Genomic DNA, 19,735 nt, shown 5'->3' on the forward strand with positions numbered 1-19,735 from the left:
CCTTTCCCCTACACTGCTCTCTAATAGGTCATTCCCCAACCTATACTGGAACCTGGGGTTGTTCCTGCCCAGATGCAGGACTCTACACTTTCCCTTGTTAAATTCCATCAGGTTATCCCCCGCCCAACTCTCCAGCCTGTCCAGGTCCCGCTGGATGGCAGCACAGCCTTCTGGCGTGTCAGCCACTCCTCCCAGCTTAGTGTCATCAGCAAACTTGCTGATAGTACACTCAATTCCCTCATCTAAATCGTTAATGAATATATTGAATAATATTGGCCCCAGTACTGACCCCTGAGGTGTAAGTGTAAGAATTTCCTAGAAGTTATAGAGGTCCTTCATGAAATTTAAATTTTATGCTCACAACCCTGATGGTGCCTCTTTTTGAATTAACACTGTTACAGGCTTTATATTAAATAGAAAAACAAACAAACCTACTTTCTTAATTACAACCCATTTGGCCCTATGTAAAAGTAGCTTTCAGGCTTGGAAAGAAATCCACCATTCCCATTGTTAAAGTGTTTGAGATGATAATGAGTCTATATCCTAATTCTATCCCTGGAGTTGTATCAGGCTTTCATATGAATCAATGATGATTTATTTTTCTTAAAAGTTTCATTCATTGGTGGGAGGGAATGAATTAACATTCTTTAAATAATAATGCATATATTTCTGCTCTCTCAGCTTGAAACTGGCACAGAGATTTTCTTAGCAGACTTTCAGTTGTATTAAAACAAGACATTGCAAGAACATTGTTCTTTCAACCAGAATCAGCTGAGCTACCTACAAATCTGCTCCATTAGTAAGCCAGCTTATTTCTGGTTAATGCCAGTAGCAGATATTCTCAGCTCAGCCCCTTAGGACTTTGCTAATTTATTATCCATTATTCTAAAGGGTTATGTGTCACTTGACCAATTTGATCAAGTATATTGAAATCACTCATCAGATGAAACCATTTTGAATCCTTTGAATAAGGAACACACATGCTGGTACCCAATGAAGAAACAATAGTTAGTTACAGTATAGTAATTGTGATGGTTCTGGACATTCTGCATATGATAATTCTGTAATTTAAGCTGCTTCACTTCAGTTCAAAATCATTTGGACTCTGAATAATGAAGTAAATTAATGTTCTTTGGCATTGTTGCTTTTCATAATACTGTGAGAAAACACAAAGATGGGAAATCACATGCCTGGGCCACCAGGCAAAGCCACTGAAAAATCTCACAACATTTTTCAGAAGAATACCAAGACAGAATTATCTAAAGATGAGTTTACCAATTATATTTTTAAAAAATGCCCTTAACTCACCCTTCCTTTTACAAAACTACATTTAACTGAAACTATTGGTTTAAAATATAAACCATTCCCACAAAATTATCATCTGCTTCAAATCAACGCCAGTGTACCCAACAGTTAAGTAACTTGTTTCTCACAGTTCAAATTTAGATAAAAATGCATTTTTGTGTCAGTTGCTGATAGTGATCGTGTGATATATTGGAGAAATAAGTATGAGTAAAATGAGGTGAAAGAGGCAAGATCATAATATCTGCTATAAGGTTTAGCTAAAATGTTGCTTTTTGCCTTTGGATATGTTTCCTTGAATTTAGCTATTTTGTTTTCTTTTGTTCTTTTTATTATATTCTTAATTTGGGCAATTTTGTTAACTATTTGATTCCCACTTATTTCTGTCATTTAAATACTAATGTACTTGTGGAGTTTACATTTTTACATAATTTTGAGTCATTACCTTGTAAGCTATTCCCTGAACTAATCTAAACTGTCATAACTAACTCCACTGATGGAAATGGATTTCAGCCACACAGCCATATATCATAAACCTATTTGCCCAAGTAAATAAGTCAGTAGAGTTCCTAGTAGGAACAGCATATTCTTCATTTCTGTCAACCAGCTGTAGTAGTTTTGGTATGTATGTTATTTATATTTTTATTTGAATGTTTTTCATTTGCTTCTTCATAGTTTTCTTCATACATATACAAACAAAACAAATACCAGAGTAATGCGTGATATACAGAAATATAAGACCAATCCTTTCAGTGCTGTCTCCCCTTATAGCCTTCATCCTAACATGCCCATATCCCAGACTGAGTTTATTACGTGCTTGAAATTGAAAACAAAGCTCCAAAACCTTATAACACAACAATATAATAACATTTCACTTGTATGTATGCCCATCCTTGGCTTTCAAAAGAAGTAGGAAAGTTGTCTATCATTTATTAAATAATTTTCATAACTCAAATAACTTTTGGTTTATACAGATGCATAAAACTCATTACTGTTCTGTAATTTTACTGCAGGAGCCTGTATACTACACAGAGCATACTTAGAAAATAGGGATGAACTTGATCCTAAGATTTTGAAAAGACTAACAGATGAAGCATTACAAAAGAAAGAAGAAGAAGGAGGAGGAGGAGAAGAAGAAGAAGAAAAAGGAGAAGAAGAAGATAGGTAAAACATTCCAAATATCTCAATGTATAAAATGAGCATAAGAAATTTCTAGCCTTACTTTGTGTTCAAGGCATCAGTGCATTTATCAAAACAAATCACAGAATCACAGAATGTTAGGGATGGAAGGGACCTCGAAGATCATCTAGTCCAATTCCCCCGCCGGAGCAAAATGTACTAAAAAATTATGCTAAGACTAGTTGTGATGTATAGGAAATAATCCAATATGTGTTAACTTTGAGGAATATCTAATTTAGATCTGTAAGTATGGTGGCAGAAGATTCTCTTGCTAAATGCATTTTCATTAGCCTTTCGTTAGTCCAGGCTTTTAATGCAATAAGATAATTACATTTTAGATGATAAAATGTATTTGATTTTTATTTTGTACAACCCAAATTATATTTCAGTTCCCAGCAGTATATTTCTACATCTTTACTTATATAGGTGCAGCTTGCTTCTGTAGTATTTATGTAAGTCTTAAGATGAATAATCTTTTACTTACAGGAGAAAAATGCAAGAAATACCGACAGAGGAAGATCCATCTTCAGAGGCTGCTGAGGAGAGAGGTGAAAGTGTACATCATTTGACTTCTATTTTATCTAATTATGTGTTTCCAATCATTTAACAATTTCGGTTTTATGTATATTTTACAGTTTTTTGTTTCCTTTTTACGTTCAGCATCTAGAAAAATGACTTTCTATTACTATCTGCTTCCTTCACCGATTCAGGCACTCATTTCTATGTGTCATTCTTAACAGATGTTACAGCATAGAGATGTATTAAATCAGCCAGAATAGTTATGGTTTTCAATAAATCCAAAGCACAGGACTCTATCTCCTCTAGTAACTTTTCTAGTGGGTTATTAACTGTATTGAAACTTCCTACTCATCAAAAAGGCTGTATCCCCTTACAAGTTAGACAACATTGTTAGAACTTAGCCAACAGCTAATGAGAAAATCGCAAAACAGTCGGATTTTCTGTTCCTCTTCCAAGGAGCTCAGCCTGAAGTAATTAAAGGGGAATGGAAATTATTTCAGGAGTGACTCTCTTGTAACAGGCATTATGTATTGCTGAAGCTGGTAGCAACACACATAATGAATTGCTGAATCCAGTAGCCCAGTAGAGATGAGGCTGCTTCATCTCCATGTCCCCAGGACTATTCAGTAATGAGTCTGAGCGTGTATTCCCATTTCTCCTTTCATCCTCTTATTCTATTATCCATGCTTTTTCCTCCCCAATCCACTTTGATCCTTCCTTCTCTTTGCCTGTGGTCCATCTCAGAAATGCCTCATAATATTATAAGTCTCACAGAATCCCAGACAGCTTTTCTTGACATCCTCTAATGAATCTCATACCCTGTAGGTAATAATTCCCCTCAGCCAGGGAGAGACCCTCTGGTTAACTCATCTCAATAGATCCTACACTCAGACAATGCCTTCATCATCCACTTTTAATGATGCCAAGGGAAACCAAGTCAAGGTTATGTTTCTTCTGATTAGGGTATATGGTTTCCTCAACCTGTCATTGTTTTTTTCCTCCTTTGTGCTTATGGGGTCTAGCCTTTAATAACACAACCTAACAACATAAATAAAATGGAATTATGTGTATTACACAAGGTTTTGCCTCTAATAAAAAATTGGGGTAACAACATTCTTACTTTGCTTATTTCTGTATTGACAGAACCACACTATTTTTTTAGCCACTCTGTATTTCCTGTAAAGATCCTACTTTTATATCAGAATTGTTCTATACTTTGTTTCCAACAATGAAAATATAGGTGTCCTGGGCAAGAGTGAATAATCTGTGAGGAGTGAGATTTTGTGGACAGGCCAGCTGTCACAAATAGGCTGGATTTTTGCACCTCAGACAATTCTCTCGGTTGGGTCAAGGTTTAGAATTAATTCCAGTTAGTTTCAATGCTTTTAAAACTCAACAGTCAAAAAAATTGCAGGGTTGTACTTTCTTTTTTACTTTCTTTAATCACTGCCTACTTTCTTAGAAGAATGTTGCTGTCTGATTTGGATCTGCTGTCAAGATGTAGTACCATATACAAGTATCTGTCTCTACATTAAAAACTAGGTTGCGAACTTCGGAGTATTTTCTTCCTCTGCTATGGGAACTCAAGGTTTCTCCATCATAGCCTAAATTACCACCTGAGGCCTGAAGCTGAAATTTAAAAATTAAGCGTATTAATATCCACTTCCCTTTTTCTCTCAACAGTGGGGGCCTAGATTGCCATTACTGTCTTCCTTTCAAACATAATGTGCTGATTTGTGTAGAAAAATATTATGGCAAAGCTTAAGTTCTGAATTGTCAACCTGTGTCACATACACTTTCTTTCATTATCCAGCCTGGTGTTTATGTTACTTATACATAACAAGGGCTAAGTTGTAAAGATAGTATAAGACAGGCTGAGTATGATAGCATGCTTTTAAGTTTTCTTAGGTAACATTTCACCTACTCTCTGGAAAAAAATCTCTAGCTTTGTAGGGTTCTTTAAATTGCATGTAATTTTTTAAAAATTTATGCATCATAACTTTTTATAGTTTCTAATAGAACACATAGCTCTTCTCCAAAGTGAATGAGTTCTAAAGTATTAAATATAAAGAGTTCTACACAGATACTCTATTATCTGTGTCTCAGACAACAAAGTTCATCTTAGCTTTGAGTATCTCACTCATTTTGATCTGAATACATCAAAACAAAAATTATTAATGATAGAAGTAATAATGTAATATACACACTTGTGCTCTTAACACGTGATAAGTCCTTGTTTAGAGAGAATCATTTCATCCTACGCCTACATTTGATTTCAATAATCAAATACTGACTCACCAAAACACTTCAGTCATGCTGCTCTTAGCCTAACATCTGTTTTATTTCACATGTAGTGCCATCAGCACATTGACTGCAGCTTTTCTCCCATGTGACATGTCTTTACAAAAATACAAATTAATTATATGTTCACAGTTTTAGTTGTTTTTTTCTTTGCTAACACAGCAGTTATGGTATAAAAATGAAAACTCAAAAAAATACTCCAGATCCCAAATCATGCTCTTTTGATGTCTCATATGTCTTATCATATGGAAATGACTCAAAGATGTACCCGGGAGATTTAGACTGGACATTAGGAAGCATTTCTTTACCAAGAGGGTGGTCAAACACTGGAACAGGTTTCCTAGAGAGGTGGTCAATGCCCTAAGCCGATCAATGTTTAAGAGGCATTTGGACAATGCCCTTAACAACATGCTTTAAGTTTTGGTTAGCCCTGAATTGCTCAGAAAGTTGGATTAGATGGTCCCTTCTGAATGAAATAATCTCTGGTCTAATCTATATAAATATACATTTCAATAATCGCAATTTTTGTAACCTCAGTGTAACATTGAAGTAACTGGGATTCCTTCAGAACTGAACATACTGAAATCTATAGTGTTGTTTGTGTTTAAAAGGAAAAAGTGATTCCAGTAATGAGCAAGGTGTTTATGTGTGTATTTAACAAATGTAGTTAAGTGAGTTAGGATGCTAAGTTCAATGCTGAAATTGTCTGTTGAAGGTACATGAACAATTTATGTGGTAACTCTTGAGTGTAGTGTCTAGCTGAAAATTATAGCCACACATCTTTTTCCATGACCCTTGGCACAATTATTCTGATCTTAGATTATTTGCTGCAATTTCTTACTGTATTTAAGCATTTTTGCAGCAGGTTTGCATGAGTATGGATTTATTTATGCTACCAGACAGCTGTATGACTTCATGAGAATATATTGCAGGCTTTGTAGAAGAGTTATACAGCTTCAGGCAGGTCTGTGGATTCATTCCAGTCTTCCTGAGGTAAAACTTAGCATATTTATTTCCTGCCATGTTTCAGCAATAAAATATTCCATACAACTGATTTTATCCACTGAAGCAAACAGTTGTCATGGTTTAAGACTGTATTTTTCTGTACTTTATTTATCAGCCCTGCTTTTCTGCCAGCGATTACCCCCTTCCTATAGCAGACTCAGCTGGAGCACACGTCTGCCTGTGCTTCAGTCACTGTAGCTCAGGGTGGTGTGTTAGCACAACCCCGTCCTCACTGGCATCTCTTCTGCTACTCTTGCTATTTGAGCAGAAACTCTTGCATGAAATAAATGAGTAAATAAATAAATGGGACCTGATAATTCCAGGCGTCTCCTCTTGTGCTTGTTCTTCACAGCTGTTAATACCAATATTTTTTATAAACTCTTTAATATTGATCTCATCCCTTGCCTTTGATGTGTTACAGATGGTGGAGGGTTGAATCAATACCCACTTCTTTAGCTGTTCTTTTATGTTCTTGATTTTTTTTATTTTTATCATTGTGTTAAATTTAGTAAGATATTTTAACAACAAGAAATAAATATAATAATAATTAAACCTGTACATGTTAGGACATTTCCTCGTTAGTCTTTGAAGAGAAATGCTTTTTTGCTATATCCAGCCCTACAGCCTCTAAATATATTTTCTTCATTTTTTTTGGCTGGCTTGCATCTTGATTTGGTTTTTTTTCTACCTCTAACTGGAGGCTTTTCAGTGAAAGAGTATGAACACGGACAATTTATTCATCTGCAGTCAGGGGATAGCAAATTACTTGTGCCACAAACTTCCAAGCAAGCTGTAGTGATATTAACTTTACAGTTTGTTCAGTTATTGAGCAAAGTTACATGATCTTGAAAGCCACTCTCTGGCCTCCTTCATAAACCAGATATGATAATTACATTCTAATATCTGTGATCACAGAATTTTAGGCAGAGAATTTCAAAATAGAAACAGAAAGGTTATGAAGGACTTTCTCAATTAAATCCCAAATACCCTCTGTTTTTAAATTCTTTTAGTCTCATTCAGATAAATAAAGGCTGGGGGATATTGGTTTAGAATTTGCATGTTGACAGTCTTAAAAAAGCATCTTCCACTTTGCACATATTTTCCTGCATGTTGTTTTCCTATTTGTGTATATTATAGACTCTTATTTATTGCAGACCATCAAAACTCATTTTGCTTGACTGCATTCCTGTATATATCAAAAGAAAAAGAACTAGAATAAGTGAATAATTTTCTCAATTTGACACACTCTAAAGGTTGTGAATTTCTGTCCATTATATATAAGAGGCTTGTTTACCAGATGAAGTTTCCTGATTCTGCGTAAATCAGAAATTCAGTGTTTCAATCCTTTTTTCCATGACGTTTGTGTTTTCTTTGCGAAAAATGAGATGTACATGAAAAGAAATGTCATCATTTCAGATTTTAAAATACATTCTTCTTTAATATGATTTGAGTTTGGGTAATTGTAACATGTTGAGATGTATTAGTGGTTTTTTATTATTCTCAAAATGTTCTAAGGACATAAGCCCAACAAGGCTTGGAGGAAAAAGTATTGCTCTTTATTGACTGACTGATAGAGTCGGAAAAATTACACCAGCCTTCAGGTGCACAAGCGTTTCTTCAAATCAAAAGCATTTCCACCCTATAAGAGCTGTTCTCTAGAATACCAAGTTCTCTCTTTTGCAAGATCTTGTTTTTGAGCCTGGTTTGAGCACAGAACACAGATTATAATGAATGAAAAATATTTTTATGTAAAAGCACTGAATTAAATAAAATAATTCTCCACTTTATTAATAGCCATGTGGCATCTGATAGATGGTCTACCTTTCCCCACAGATCAGGTAGCTGATCTTAAAATGTTTTGATCAGTGTGTAATCACTGAGCATCAAAGTAAATACTTTTTTGCAGGTGATCAAATATAAGTTCTGCAGTGTGGTCCAAAAATACCTTTATTTCTATAGTGCCTCCATCACCCCTCAATGGGTTTGTTGAAGTTATTGATTTTATTTGTGCCAACAGAATTTGAGGACAATAATGAGCAGCTTCCACCTGAAACTGAACAAACGCTCCAGAAAAAGCCCGGCGATTCTGCAGATTATGAAGAAGAATTTAAACCTACAGGTTGGCCTTATAGCATATGTAATCTCTCTTACTTGATAACATCAAGAATTGTATGCCTTCCTTTTCTACAAGTTTCTACTATATTTGAAAATTGGCTGTAAATATCATCCTTACCTTAACTTTTTTTCTTTTAAAGAAGTTTATAATGGAGTAGTTAGGTTCAAGTTATTTAAAGATTTATAAATGCAATTAAAGGCACAATGTTTTTTCCTGTTAAAAATAATGCACCAGGTATCTGCACCTTGAAAAACAGCAAAATCCCACTATTGTCTCTGCTACCTAAATACCAAATTAATAATGTATACAGGGATCTATGGGAAAAACAACAAATAAAGTGAGCGTCGCTGAAATTCCAGGTCGACACAACTTCTTATATTCAGAAATAACATGAGCACTCTCTACAGGATAAAGTAATAAGGGAGTGAAATCAGAGGAGAAAAAAATAAAGTGATAAAGTCACTCCTATGGATTGTGACCCCCCCAGAAAAAGTAGAAAGAAAATACTAAGAAAAAATGGAGTGGTGGGGAGAATCAAATTGCAGTATTCACAATCATTTGCATGTGATTTTTATAAATCCCAGTTCTACAGACCATTTTCAAATTAATACTGTATTTGCATTAATCAGAAATTACTTGTCCATTCCCTGTGGCTAGAGATCTTGGGAAAAATGGGAATGGATTAATTTCTCTTCGGATGTGAATGATCAAAATATGTCCTGTATTTTCTTCACTCTTCCATTGTCCTGCTAACAGCTTGCTAGATTTCACAAGGAATCATGTTTTCTTCTTTTCAGTATAAGGTAAAATTCTGCAGTACATGGAACTCCACAAAGCCATAAGCTAATGAAAATATATATGAAATACTCTAGTAACCTTCTCTCAAAAAATACTTTGAAGGCAACTCATCTTTAATAGAGATGGTCTGCTTTACTTTTTAAAATATACATTTTAGCTTTTATCTACTAGAATTTTTAAAATATGTTAAAGTCCAAAAAGAAATAAATCCGACAAAAAACATTGTTGTTAAATTTAACAAGTTGTTAAATACATACATTTTATGCATTAGAAAGAATCAACTTAATCTGTAAACAGAACTGCTTTTTTTTCCAAACCCCAAAAAATCAGTACACACAGTATAAGTCTGTTTCCTAAGTACATTTCACTGTAATGTGCTGAAAAAAGATTTGGCAGCGTATATTTATAAGTAAGTAATGAAAAGTCTGTATAAACAAACTACTGTTTCAAAAAGACAAAATATGTTCATAATGAAATATCCATCTGTTCCAAGGAATGGAAGTGTCACTGTTACCCCACGTTTTACCTTTCTGTTTATTTTGATAGTTAAACCCTAATGAAGAAGACATACTGGCTTCTGGTGTCTATGTCAGTTTTGACAGGGTTTGAGAAGGGAGGAAAGAAGGATTTTTTCATTTTTCGTTGCTGAATATGCGCTGAGGGCAGAATAAGTCATATCTAATACTAGCAGAACACTGGCAAAAAAAGATGTTAAAGCCTTTCCTTCCCCAGCAACTCACTTGGAGAACGTGGGGGCAGAAAAGCCTTTGAGGATTGTTTGTCTCTATGGTAACTATGCTCAGAAAAGCAAAGAAGACAGAGCAAAAGAAAATGAGAGATTGCCATACAGGCATTCCCTGTGAAAGCTTCAGATTTAGGGCTGGGGAGGATTTTTTCCTATTGCCTCTGTGATAAGGAAAAGAAATTAGGAACAGCACTGTTAGATAGACTGCCACATCCTCTAAAGTAAACTTGTTGGCATTTTTACATCCATTTATTTTTAGACCATTACTATCTTTTCAGATATTTTTCTTGACTATGTTTCTTGTTTGTTTAAAAATACTTCTCACTGTACATCACCTCTGCAAGCAGAATTATTATAACATATCTAATAGCAAAGTTACAGCTGCATTACATACTTTAAAGTATTTTCAGTACCCTGAGACCCAGTTCAAAACAAACCAAATTTGGAGACAACGTTTTTGTCATAATTAGGTTCAAACACCTGAACCAAAATCAAATTATGTTCGGGTTGTCCCGTTTTTGGGTTCTTCCTTTTCCCTTGGAATGTAATCCTTTTCTTCTTTTTTTACTTCCTCCCCTTTTCTCAAGGGAAAGTTTCTCCAGTTTGCTTAGGCCTGTATAATCTATTTTGAAACTGCGTAAGTACGCAATAATTGCTGCTGGTTAAGTTTCCTTCAGCAAGAAAACTCTCCAATAGAAGTCATCTGAAGGAATTACATGCCTAGAGTAGAGAATCAAAGCTGGATCACATGCTGGTCCATCATTTACAAACTGTGGCCTATTAAGAGAGGCGTAACATGAATTTTAAGTGTTTCTGAGATTAAGGTCCAGAGTGGATTTGTTACATGTTTCAGTGTTCTGTCTCAGATGAGGGTGGTGAGGCACTGGAACAGGCTGCCCAGAGAAGCTGTGGATGCCCCATCCCTGGAAATGTTCAAGACCAGGTTGGATGGGGCTTTGAGCAACCTGGTCCAGTGGAAGGTGTCCCTGCCCATGGCAAGGGGTTTGGAACTAGGTGATCTTTAAGGTTCCTTCCAACCCAAACCATTCTATGATTCTATGGGATGATGTCAAGCATTCATTTAAATCCATTATTCTACCTGTATATTTCCAAAGTTTCATGACCTATCCAGAACTGAGAGGTTTTTAAAGGGCAGGACTATAAAAGGTGACCTGTTGAAGGCTAGATCCAGGCAGCACACATTACCATCCTTCATATGTTATTGCTTTGAATACAGCTGTTGTTCACAAGGCAGCACATGTGATTTCTGCTGCGTGAACGTGCCAAGGGTAACACGTGCAAAAAAAGCAGTTAGTGTAACCTAGTTATTAATGTGTCCTTTGCTTATTTTCTTAAAATCTGTGTTCCTAATGGAATCATCATTACATAACGCTTTAGTGCTGTCCAAATTTAAGCAGGTTTTACCTGGCTATGTCTCTGTCTCATTTGGAATACATCACTGCAGAATGCAACATAATTAATTGTGACATTTAACATCATCTTTAATGCACATTAAAAGGAAAGTATTTTCATGTTCCTGTTTAGAGTCACAGCAAGAGACAGAAATGTCATTGCAGGGGGTAACTAATATAGTGACATGTACAGAGCGAATGTGTATTTTAGTAAAATACACATTTATAAACATTTTCAATAAAATTCTAATTCAAGATCAGACTTTGAAATCTGCAAGGTGTTTCTTACTTAATGATGTGCCCTTTTGTGCTTTTGTTTGACGTTTGGTCTAAAAATCATTCAAACACAGAGGTCAGCCACTGAGGTGTCAGTCTAATATTAATAATTGTGTTGTTCAAAGCTGTAAGAAGAGGGGAAATTCATTAAGTATTCTTTATTATAACGCAGCACAAAAATACTTACCAAAATGCTTATTTGTTAACCTGTTATTTAAAAGTGGCTTTTGCGGCTCATTTTGGGGATAGCATGTCAGGGCACTGTGAGGGCCAACTGCTCCCAAAGGAACAAGGAGCCGGGAGCAGAGTGTAGTAATATGGCCAGAGCTGTCCCACCACCCCAGCCAGGAGCAGGGCAGCTCCAGCCCTGGGCATTGGGCACCTCCCTGGGGACAAGGACGAGCTGAGGATGTTGACCCATGGGTGGGCCCAGCTTGGCAGAGCCCATGGCTGGGCAGAGCTGTGGGAAGCTGGAGACCGGCCCCACTGCAGCATTGCTGGGGCAAGGCCTGATGGCCCTGGGGGCTGACATGGGGTCCTGGGCCATGGGCAGGCGGGGGGAAGCCCCAGGGGTCTGAGCAACTACAGCTGGGCTATGGGGTCCCTCAGGTCCCTCAGGTCCCTGAGCCAGCATATGAATTGCCAGAGGGCCTGATTTATTTCAAATCTCAAGTTAATTTACATACAGGACAGGTAAATGGGAGTATTGAAAGAATGAAAGTTTCAGCCTCATAAGTGAAAGAATGAAATTCTCGAAAGCACCTAAGTATCTAGAAATTCACTGTATTTCTAGGAGACTATACATTCAAACCCAGACTCATAAGAAGATGTATACATTGCAGTGCCCAAAACTGCTGTGCTAACTTTTAAGTGCGTGGCTTCATATATGGAATTAAGTGTTGTAGAAACAGGCACAACAAGTAGCTAACTGGCAAGGGGGCAACCTTAGTGAGCCATGACGGAATGTCAAAAGGAGGCACGTATTTGAAACCCTGCATTGTTTTAAATTTGGGTGACAACAAAAGAATGCGAGTCCCTAACTCAAGCTCTTTGGCATTTAACTCACTGGAGTCAGGGCACTGGCTAGCTTTCTTCTAGAAGACAGTAGTGGGGCTGACCTTTGATAAGGTAGCTTAGCCATCCAAGTCAGAAAGATTTGTTAGGTGTGTTCCTCATCCTGCAGGCACTCATATATCCCAGCTGCTTTGACACTTCCAGGCAATCCTTTAGTTGGTTGTATGTTAGATAAAAGTTAAGCAGCATCTCTACTCTGACTATTATGTTTAGTTCTGTTTCCTGCCAAATCTTACTGGTACCTAATCACTGAAATCCATCTACATTGTACTTAGTAATAGTTTTTGTTTTGGTTTGTTGTTGTTTTGTTTTTTTTTTTTTCTGTGTCTATTTTGCAAAGTTAAACATGGCATTTGTGGATTTCTGCAACAACCCACAAGAGGAGACTGAGACACATTCAGTTCTGGGAGGAAATACTATTTTTCTTAAAGAAGAAAACTGTACCAGGGCAGTCTAATTCTTTGTGAACCAGAAAAATCCTTTGGATTTTTCAAGTTGGGGCAAACTCAAACCAAGCTTTACAGTGCTGCAATTTCACATAGTGGGCACTGGCCCACTTAATGCCAGGTAGTAACCATAAAACACTGTTTTTTTAATGTTTTGAGGTTTTGTATTTTTAAGAAAATGGTCAAAGCTTTTAATATACAAGGCATTAAGTAAGGCTTTCATTTTTAGTAATACATCTTCTTTTTATGTGTAGGAAGTTATATAAGGAAATATAGCAGTAATCGCCCTTTTCTGTAAAAATCAGTAAAAATTCACTGGAATAGGCTGAACCTGTTCTTGTTTGTGCCAAAATATGTTCCTGCTCTTTCAACCTCAAAACAAGACAGAAACAAAAAGAGAAAAGGAAAATCATATCAAAGTAGAAAATCACTCCATCTGCTGTTCAAGCTCTTTCTTGCAGCTTCATTTCTGGCAAGAGACAAACACAGCACACACTGTAAGTCCCAGCAAAATTACACTCATGTCAGACCACTTAACCTATTGCTCTCAACTGCTTTTCCGTCTGTTTGTTGGAGACGCTGATATTGGACTTACAGAACACAAAAGAAAAATTATAAGGAAAAGAAGAAAATCAGGGTTGAAAATTATATGAGTGCAGGGAATGGCAGCAACATCACATTGCCACTGCTAGAAACTGTTCATGTTTTAGTAAGGACAACGTGGTGATGGTGTCATCAAGGCATTTCTGTATCTTTTTCTAGCTGAGGTAGAACTTTGTCTCAGGACTTTTCAGGGCCCAACAATGTCTAAATAGATACTAATTGCAGCCCTAGGAAATTAGTATCTTTCTCCTTTATTGTCAATTTGTCAATATCGAGTTTTTAATTAAATATCTGCTGTCAATATCAAATTGTTAATGCCCACTGGCTTTTTTCAGCAAAATGGATGGTGGTGGAAGCAGCTATCCCTTTGTTATTTTGCTCACCAAGTATGACAACACCTTTGGTATGGTTTTATCATGTTTACTGTGAGTAGTACCTGTGAATTTCTTATTTATATTAATGCGTTCTTTCAGTTTCTGAATCTGCTTACTTTTCATGAGACATTGTTAGAAGACAGGCTTGGACTTCCATCATCTTAAACAATTGACACTACAAGTTTCTGCACAGGGTATCTTAAGAGATTAAAGTCTTTCATTTCCCTTACTCGTTAAGCAAGTTATTGTATACAGACATGGCTTTGTCAAAGCCAAAAATGTTTGAGAGTTCCTCAGTTCAAGGGAACAGTGTACAAAGTCATGCTCTAAGAGCATGGTAAACCTTGGCTGCTGCCACTTACAGGGGCTTTGCCAATAATGTAAGAGAAGCTGTTCCTGACAATCCTGTCAGTAACACAGAGACTTTCAAGTATGATGCATTCATAGCTCTTAAGAGGCCTAGTTTGGTGGTTAAATCACATAAACGAGGCTTGAAATTCAGGAGAAATTCATTCCCTCTTTCAATTCTGTTGCGGACTTGGTTCTGAACTCTTCCATTCCAGTTCTTGGAACAAATAGGTCTAAATTTCAAGCCGTTTAACATCCACAGTTTCTGTTTCATATAACTGCCAAGTGTGTTCAGCATCTCTGCAAAGATTAAACATTAGGTACCCAGGAATCAAGACATGCCCATTACAGATCACTTTTAAAAGGCAGATCGTATTATCTGTGTCTTGCTTCATTTGTTGGTTATGGTTAAAGGCATCAGTTGTAACTGAAGAGCTCTTATATTGCATGGTTTAGTGTTTTAACTCACAGATTTGCCTTTAGCAATTTAGGACTTCAGTCTTTGATACCATCTCTCATATCCTTGATTTTTACACTGAAGTGGACTTCTCTGTTTCATCCCTTCTTTTTCCTTTCTCCCCTAAATCTTCTATTTTCGCTGAAGTTTTGCCATGTTGATCTTTATATATGTGTCCCTTTGAGTAAATTAAAGTTTAGTTCATTAACATCTGTGTATTGAGATCTTATGCCAGAGAGGAAAAACAACTAGTAGTATCCATTCTGTTTCTATTCATGTAAAGAGAATATGGTCCACTTGAAAAAGAACAGAAACCTAACATGCTCCACAATAGCTTCAGTAGCTGAACCTGGACCAGATCAGAACATGGAGTTACTTTTCTCAATGTATGCCAGTTTTCTTACTTTTTATTTCTTCCTATCCTGGCATGTTCCATATGAGGCATGACCAAATGAATAGGCCTGTCAAAAACTGTTCATCATTAAATAATAATTTTTAAATTGATGTATATTCCTTATATATCTTTGCAGAAAGAGTCATCATATTTATTTATGTGCTGGTTTAAATAAACATAATTAAATTTAGTTAAATAATTTGATCTTGTTTATTTTCCTGGAGAAGCATCAGTATACACTATATCAATTAATCTGGCATTTTCAAAGTGTCTTTGTAAACTTTTAATATCATAATTCATAATTACAGGGGGAGGGGAGAGGAAGCGGCATTTTAAATAAAGATGCCATCATATTTGAAGAAAATAAAAATAATCTTAAAGCATAATGATAATTTTTAAATGCAAAACATTTTAGAAGAGCATTGCCCTCTATACACTATTTGTTTTTCAGAAATCATACTGCCTGAGTTTGCAGAGGATGATCTTCCAGGTCTACCAGAAATGGAAATATTTAAAGGGAAGATTGACCTTTTTCTAAATGACTGGCAAACAGTGGAGTCAGAAATCAAGTCATCTCAAGTTCAGATTGTTGCTTTAGAGATTGCTGGGCAAACTCCAGAAAATCTGCTTAATCAAAGTGTGCTGGGTATGGAAAGTAAGTAATACTCTTTATGTGAGTTACACTTAAGCTACCAAGAGGGATTTTGGAGAGCTTGTGTGATGAATATATGGAGAGGGGAGGTTAAACTGAGTTCAGCATTACTCACTTGAAGTGGGCACAGGACATGCTGTGTTCTATGGGTGAGCTGAAAAGCACACTAGGAGCCTTTAGGATATAGCAAGTGTAGGGAACATATGTATTTGAAAAACATATATAGGGTATGCTATTATGTACATAACAGCTCCGTAAACATTCTGACAGAGCATTTCCCCATTTACTTGCTCTGTCTGTTCATATCAGGATACTGGTTTGAGAAATGGACAGATAACAAAGGTTCACTAATGAACAACATTTGCTGAAGTCAATGAGACTTTCAGGGTGTTTAGTAATCTAATCTACCCACCTGCACAGATTGTGTTTCAAGACTTGATTGTTACAGAATTTATATTTTTTTAGGAAATTACCTTTCTTCACTTGCGTGGTCAAATCTCTAACAATTTTAAGTACTGCATAAATAATACTACTTTTTTTTTTTGTATCGTTACTACAATGCAACTATTTTATTAACCAAAACATCTATTGTTCTAGCTTTATAATAAAATAAAATTTGACTGATACTTTCCACAATGAACAACAGAAAAAAACCTGTTGCAAACAATAATAGCACTATCTGTATGTGTTTGTATAATAGTTTTGTACTACAAGTTCCTATTGAAAATACTAATTTATTTCATCCAAAAAATAACCAGTAGAATTTCCATTTTTGAAAGAAGCAATATATTAATTCCTGCATCTGGGGAGAACATTTTGTTCTATGAGTAGGATAAATGCAATATACAGTTCATGTGTTTTGTTTTCACATATGTCCTTACTTATATAGACAGAGAGAATATATTCTGGCATAGCCAAATGAAGGTATTGAAACAGAGAAAAAAAATTAACCTTTTCAGAACCTCTTAGATATAATGGTTGGGAATTATCTGCTGAAGACTTAGAAGAGGAAGCAGAAGATCTGGCTGCTGAAGGGGAAGAAGAAGAAGTTGAGGAAGATGAAAACGAAGATGAAGAAGTAAGCATGCTGACTTCGTCCATTTGTGCTTTTATTTTAACTAATTTATTTTTAGTTTGAACATAACACCAGAGAAAACAGATTTTGCAGCTGGTTTTGTATGATCCAGTTTTAACCTCACCGAACAAATACCAGCATATGTTTCAAGAACACTTTCATTGTATTCCTGTGTTCTGACTGATAGTAGTTTTACTCCAGTGAGAAGCATAAATATCCCATGCTAATAGAGAGAATGAATGCACCTGGTTTTGCCAGAGGCAAAGAGGGGTTTATTAAAGAAACAAATGTGAGCTTTCATTTCTGGTAACTAACAATGATTCTGTGCACCATCATGTAAACATCAGAAGATGCCGAGTCCTAATGTGCAATCCTCTGTTTCATCTCAGCTATTGATAATTTTAAAACACCCACTTTAATTGAATTAAAGGTCTAGCTTTGCCTTTCTTTTATTTTCATCCTATCTTGGAAGATTCCCATCCCCCAATGTAACAGTACAGGATACCCATATGCTGTACTGGAGCAGTATTAAATAAATTTTTTAGAAATTTATTTTATTGGATGAGTAATCTGACTTAATACCAACTCTCATTGTGTTTTCTGAAGAAATCTGCTTCTGCACATTTAGAAGCAACAGCAAGTGAGTTTCAAGAACACGGCAGGAAAAGATTTTATCATAGATACTTCTAGACTAATTTTGGTCTTCAACAGCTAACTATGATATTTTCATTTCAAATTTAAAATGGTTATTCTTTTCTTGATAATTGTCTCTATTAGATAGGGCAATTTGTTTTCTGACTCTGGATCTTAAAAGTGTATTTTTTCATAGGCTTATATTCAGTTTACAAGCTATTTTGAGAACATCATTCTCATTCAATGTCCAGTTGATGTATTTGCCATTACTTAATATCCTCTACTTGATCTACTTTATGTATGTGAACTACTGAATTCAAACAGTTTTGAAAATTTTCGTAATATTTCCAGGATGAAGAAAAAGCTAAGGAAAAGAAAAGGCACATGGGAGACACAAAACACTTTTGTCCAGTCTATCTGAAAGAGAATTTTATCCTTTACCCAGGACTCGATGAATACACAGCTAAATATAAAGAAAAGTTTTATTACTTTTCAACTTCTGAGTACAGAGATAAATTTTTGGAGAACCCTGAGGAGTATGTGGCTCACAATGAACCAGTACAAGTGAGAATCTTCAAAATTGTTTAAAGCAGATAATAAATTAGAATCACTATTTTCCATTCTAGTTTATGACTGTTTATTATTGCTGATTTTTTTGCAGGTAACAATACATATATCAGGCAAGTCCTTGAAACAAATAAAACACATTGCTTCACTTGTGACATTTTAGTGTACGCTTAAATTAACACATTGAATTAATGATGCAAATGAAGCAGAAAATAAAGGAAGATTATGAACACTTCTAATAATCATAAGATGTAATTTGCAAATCACACATATTGTGCGTTTTTTTAGTCTTTTTTTGAAAGTGGGCAAAGGTAAATATAGGGAAGATTTACCAGAACTGTCTAATGCAGTTTCATTTTACCTACTGGCACCAACTGCCATAGTGTATTTGTTCAGTAGTTCCAGAAAGCAGATAGTCTGTTTGGAACAGCAGTAGAAAGTTTGGAAAAATGAAAATGCAAAATTATGTGACTGTTTTTGATGCAATTTTTATGATATTTTGGAAGTAAAAAACAGTAGGGGGTGCACTGTAGACTTCAAATTGTTAAAAAAATAATAATATTTTTTCCTATAGGCTCCTCCCTTACGGGTGTGCTTACTTGGGACTCATGGAGCAGGTAAAACTACTTGTGCACGACAGATAGCAAACAAATTAGGCATTTTCCATATTCAGTTTGAAGAATATCTCCAGGAATTGATCCTACCCAAAACTAAAGTGAAAGTGGGGCAGGATGTTGATGAAGAACCTGAAGAAGATGACAGTAAAATGCCAGTTCTCCCACAGGAACTGGAAGACTTCTCTCAGACCATAACTGAAACTGAGACTGAAAAAAGCAAAAAGGTAATAATCTGATCTTTTTTATGTCAATACACAAAATAACCATTTTGAGACCAGAATAGGAATTTCCTATAAAATTGTTGCTTGATAAAAATCACTTATATTAAATTATTTATTCAATGAAATTTGGAAATAGTAGTTCTTGACAATGCTTTCTTATGAATGCTACATTCTTCAAAACATTTCCAAGAATTGTGTATAGGTGGTGTTTTGTTTTGTTTTGTTTTCCTAAATAGTAGAGATAGATGCTAAATGAGCAAAGGAAGACAAACTGAGAAAAAAAAATGAAGGTCAAAATAAGAATGGGAAGGTAGGGTTTCCTTCAAGTATTTATAATAGGCAGGTTCAGTCATTGTACAGGAGTTTAGAAACGTTCACCAGCAGGGTTCTTTGCGCTCTCTTGGAGTGAAAGAATGGAATGTCTCTACCAGCCCTTCAGTCTGATCATCCCTTGTCGAAAAAGCAGAAACATCTCACTGTTCATAACAGGGTAAACTAGTATTTTTTAATACAGTAGGCTTTGTAATCTGGATTGTAGTGTTTCAAAACAGAAAAATCTCTTACATAGCAAAAAAATATGCCTTCTGGTTGAAAAACTGTTTCAAATAGCTGGATATTCAT

The 19,735-nt window shown here is 35.7% G+C and overlaps 1 protein-coding gene across 2 annotated transcripts in view; it reads left to right on the forward strand.

Annotated features, from left to right (window-relative positions):
- The window catches only part of AK9 (adenylate kinase 9), a 73,983-nt gene that overhangs the window by 27,038 nt on the left and 27,210 nt on the right, over window positions 1-19,735 (forward strand). For both annotated transcript variants that reach the window (XM_065834560.2, XM_065834561.2), the window contains exons 17-23: window positions 2,316-2,466; window positions 2,968-3,029; window positions 8,324-8,425; window positions 15,801-16,004; window positions 16,961-17,079; window positions 18,061-18,273; window positions 18,851-19,117. In XM_065834560.2, coding sequence (XP_065690632.2) covers window positions 2,316-2,466; window positions 2,968-3,029; window positions 8,324-8,425; window positions 15,801-16,004; window positions 16,961-17,079; window positions 18,061-18,273; window positions 18,851-19,117 — 1,118 coding nt within the window. The remainder of the gene's footprint in view (window positions 1-2,315; window positions 2,467-2,967; window positions 3,030-8,323; window positions 8,426-15,800; window positions 16,005-16,960; window positions 17,080-18,060; window positions 18,274-18,850; window positions 19,118-19,735) is intronic.

This window comes from Patagioenas fasciata, chromosome 3 (assembly GCF_037038585.1).
Source record: "Patagioenas fasciata isolate bPatFas1 chromosome 3, bPatFas1.hap1, whole genome shotgun sequence".
NCBI classification, from domain to species: Eukaryota; Metazoa; Chordata; class Aves; order Columbiformes; family Columbidae; genus Patagioenas; species Patagioenas fasciata.